The following is a 5,000-nucleotide window of genomic DNA, read 5'->3' on the forward strand; positions in this document are numbered from 1 at the left end:
ACCTCGCTGCTTTGAGTTCAACCTAAATATGAAATACCAGTCATTATGTATACACACAGATACTTAATTATCCGTTTATATTCGCTTATGTATAATCATGTACACGTATACACGCAGTACACTCATTTCGCATAAATATTTTGTTACAAACTTATCAACAATACCAAAGTTTAGAAGTGACATATTATACTTTGACACAGATTAGAAATTAATTTAAGTAATTATAATACACAATCATACACCCACATCTATAACCACTACCAGCTTATCTCTTCATAGAGAACGGACCACATCCTTTCATTTGTTAAAAGTATCTCTTGTTCTGAGATTTGGTTTGAAGAAATTATATTTCTACTCTCTGCCCACTGTCTGAAACATAATGTGAATAATCGCCCGAAGGAAAGTTAAAAAGAAAAAGAAATAAAAGTACAAATATAAAGAGAGACAATTTGACAACAGAAGTAAAACCGAGGAGGAAGAAAGAAATCATTTAACAGGATACAGAAATCAGGTAAGTCTGTCTTTTAGTGATCTACCGTTTCATACATACCGCTGTTGGTGAAGCAGACAAACTTTGAAGGGATCAAAGTAATTCCTCAGATGTATAACTTGTTTTTTTTAAGAGTTAAAAGCATAATTAAAGCCAATAATTAAAGAAGCACAAATTATATTGAATGACATGGATGGAATCCAATTATCCTACCTGAGCAGTTCCAGTCGTTTCCAAAGGAAAAACCCCACATCTCTGACGAACAAATCCTAATCGTCTTCTTTAAATATGCATCAGGGGAGCGGAATAGCTACAGTACAGCAATTGGGGTACGTGCCCTCACCTTAAAGCCGTGTAGAGCACCATATTGTGATTTAAATGTTTTATTTAATCTTAACATAGGAGGCTAGTTTGGAAATGTACCCGTCTGTTCATTTGCAATAACAAAAATTATATATGGGAACAGATATAGTTTTGCATTAATATATGCGTACTACCCACGAAGGTGGCGAGCTGGCAGAAACGTTAGCACGCCGGACGAAATGCGTAGCCGTATTTCGTCTGCCGTTTACGTTCTGAGTTCAAATTCCGCCGAGGTCGACTTTGCCTTTCATCCTTCGGGATCGATAAATTAAGTACCAGTTACGCACTGGGGTCGATATAATCGACTTAATCCGTTTGTCTATCCTTGTTTGTCCCCTCTGTGTTTAGCCCCTTGTGGGTAGTAAAGAAATAGGTATTTCGTCTGCCGCTACGTTCTGAGTTCAAATTCCGCCGAGGTCGACTCTGCTTTTCATCCTTTCGGGGTAGATTAAATAAGAACCAGTTACGCACTGGGGTCGATATAATCGACTTAATCCGTTTGTCTGTCTTTGTTTGTCCCCTCTGTGTTTAGCCCCTTGTGGGTAGTAAAGAAATATATATGCATACTACCCACGCTCGCATGCACGCACACACGAACAAACAAATGCACACACGCATTCAGACACACACACACAAACATATAGTATTATATAAAATAGGAGATGGAATGAGTAATAGACTTTACTAAGTACATTCTGGAATTTGATGGCCATATAAGCGGTACACAAGCCGACCCGAGTAATCTCTAGTGCGACTCTTTTTTATTGATGTACCCGAAGCGACCTAGAACGACAGGTAGAAACATGTGCTGTACTTAATAAAGTCTAGCACTCGTACACATTCCATCTCCCGTTTCATTAATACTATTACCCCAACTGCCACTGCGAAGTTCCTGCAGTAAATCTACGGACAACAACGGGTAACCTAAACAGTGCCGGTGCTTTACTCATCATCTATAAATACATTTTGTACGACTTTTCCATTATATATATATATGTATGTATATATATATATATGTATATATATATATATATATATATTATATATATATATATATATATATATATATATATATATATATATATATATATATATATATATATATATGTATATATGTATGTATGTATGTATGTATGTATGTATGTATGTATGTGTGTGTGTGTGTGTATATGTATAAGATTTGGGCATAATGCTAGTAGTTTCGGATGAGGGGATAAGTCGATTACATCGACCCCAGTGTTCCACTGGTCCCTATTTTGCCAAACCCGAAAGGATGAAAGGGAAGGCCGACCTTGGCAGAACTTGAACTCTGAACGTGAAGACAGGCGAAATCCTACTTCGCATTTTTCCCGGCATGCTAACATTTCTGCCAGCTCGTCACAACAACAACAACAACAACAACAACAACAACAATAATAATAATAATAATAATAATAATAATAATAATAATAATAATAATAATAATAATAGTAATAATAATAAGCTCAGGACTCAAAGCAGAAACAGAGGGATTTTTAATTGCAGCACAAGACCAAAGCCTCCCCACCAGAAATTACCAAAAACATGTAATGAAAAGAAATATTACAAGTAACTGCAGAATATGTGGAGATGGACAAGAAACAATAAATCATATTATCTCTGGCTGCCCAGTCCTGGCTAAGAAGGAATATATTCACAGACATGACAGAGTTGGAACCTACATACATTGGAAGCTATGCCAACATTATGGAATAACAACAGAAAAAAGATGGTATAGGCACACACCAGAAAAGGTCACAGAAAACGAGAAAGCAACCATACTCTGGGATATGCCGATACACACAGATAGAGAAATTAAGGCCAACAGACCAGATATAGTTGTCAGAGATCATGAAGAAAAAAAATGCTTTCTAATTGATGTATCAATACCGGCAGATGACAACGTGTCTCTAAAAGAAATGGAGAAACTCTCAAAATACAAAGACCTGGAAATAGAGGTAACTAGAATGTGGAATCTGAAAACAGAAACAATTCCTATCAGAGTAGGTGCATTAGGCATGATAAAAAAATATTCAGACAAATACATAACAAAAACACCAGGACTTACAAACACATATAACATACAGAAAATTGCACTACTAGGCACTGCACACATCCTACGCAGAACACTTTCCATACAATAACCATCAGAGCATCACAACAAATCACAGCACATACCCAAGGCACACAGAGCTGCGCTCGGTAGTGAAGTGAAAGCACGCTATAAAAATAAAACTACTGAATAATAATAATAATAATAATAATAATAATAATAATAATAATAATAATAATAATAATAAGAAGAAGAAGAAGAAGAAGAAGAATCCTATCTACTAATAGCGCAAGGCCTGAAATTTGTGGGGAGGGGGACAAGTCGATTACACCGACCAAAGGTTTCGCTGGTATTCAATTTATCGATCCCGAGGGGATTAAAAGAGAAGTCGACCTTGGTGGAATTTGAACTCAGAATGTAAAGACGGACGAAATACCTATTTTTTTTACTACCCACATATCTTTTTAACCTACCACACGACCACTATTTATTACAGTTTATTTCTCGTCTTTTTATGCAACTGTAGCAAGAGACGATGCAGCAATGTCCTTCTCTAGGCATAACAGGGGAAAATTATAGTATAGTTAAATTACAAGAAAAGTACGTCCTAGTCGAAAGACGCCCGTTCGCGATGTCCTGTTATTGTTATTAATATTATTATTATTGTTTTTACGTATTATTTTTGTATTCATATTCGTGTAACATCGTCCGTTTTCTGTCCTTGTTTTGTATACATCCGAAGCTTTCTTCCAAGGAATCTAATGCGCTTAGCTTAGTTTTTCCTGAGGGCTGGCCAGATTGGAGCAATCTCAAGATTAATCCGCCGAAATTGCGAGGATGATCCGGTTCTTGAATGAAGATTGAAGGCTTCGAATGTCCCGTCCGTGTTTTTTTGTGACGTCATCAAAATGTTTTGCGTTCTTGTCCCACTTTGTATTTTTATACATATATTAAGTACCCTCATTTCATCTTTCAGATGTCGAATTCATTAATGGGTCGTCTTCGTGGTAAAGTGGCTGTGATTACAGCAGCAGCACAAGGAATAGGCTTCGCTACAGCTTTGGTGAGATACAAATTCTTCTTACTAATAACAATCTTTCTCCGCTTTTCACGTTTAAAGATACACACACATCCAAACATACATACGTAATACATATACACATGTCTCTCTCTCTTTCTCTCTCTCTCTCCTCTCTCTCTCTCTCTCTCTATATATATATATATATATATATCAAAATAAACAACAAGGATATCCAGAGGTAATGCAGTACGATCGTTTCATGCGACTCCATTTAATTGAACAATGCAAACATTACATCAATTTAAACTGTTACAAGTGTGATGTTGTTGGTAAAACATGTTCTTTGTCTATCTCCTTATCCTCTTGGAGATTTTGGATAAAATTATACTAATGTGTCCTTCAAATTTAATTAAATTCTATGTTTTTTGTGCAGCTGAAGATTGCTCTACATTTCAAATTGATGTAATGTTTGCATTGTTCAATTAAATGGAGTCGCATGAAACGATCGTACTGCATTACCTCTGGATATCCTTGTTGCTTATTTTGATCATATTCACCTTATTTTGAAATTGAATGAATAATACCATACTAAATTCTAGTGCCTCAACTTAAGTACCATATTCATCTGAATCTAAATTTTATGTATATATATATAATATATATATATATAAATGTAAATATGTAAGTATGTATGTATGTATGTATGTATGTATGTGTATATATATATATATATATATAGTATATATATATATATATATATATATATATATATATATATATATATGTATATATATATATATATATATACATGTATATATATTCGATATGAAAATTTAAATTCATTTAATTTAATTCCTATGATTGCATTAATTGGATATAGAAATGGTAAGTATAAAGAATTTGATGTACTGAATGGAATTTGTTCAAATAGATTGATGTCTATATATTAATTTCTCCATTTTCTTCTTCTCATACAAGAATATTTATATATACAAATATCCATCAATGCGAAACTAACATTTTTGCTTTTTCACTGAAGCACTGGATATAACCCG

At 34.4% G+C, this 5,000-nt stretch overlaps 1 protein-coding gene across 1 annotated transcript in view; it reads left to right on the plus strand.

The window, feature by feature from the left end:
• Positions 1 to 193: 193 nt before the first annotated feature.
• Positions 194 to 5,000, plus strand: part of LOC115222774 (3-hydroxybutyrate dehydrogenase type 2) — a 41,298-nt gene continuing 36,491 nt past the window's right edge. The window contains exons 1-2 of the mRNA XM_036512043.1: positions 194 to 511; positions 3,901 to 3,987. Of these exons, the coding sequence (XP_036367936.1) occupies positions 3,901 to 3,987 (87 nt within the window). The 5' untranslated portion in view covers positions 194 to 511. The remainder of the gene's footprint in view (positions 512 to 3,900; positions 3,988 to 5,000) is intronic.

The sequence above is a fragment of the Octopus sinensis genome, linkage group LG21, assembly GCF_006345805.1.
Source record: "Octopus sinensis linkage group LG21, ASM634580v1, whole genome shotgun sequence".
NCBI classification, from domain to species: domain Eukaryota; kingdom Metazoa; phylum Mollusca; class Cephalopoda; order Octopoda; family Octopodidae; genus Octopus; species Octopus sinensis.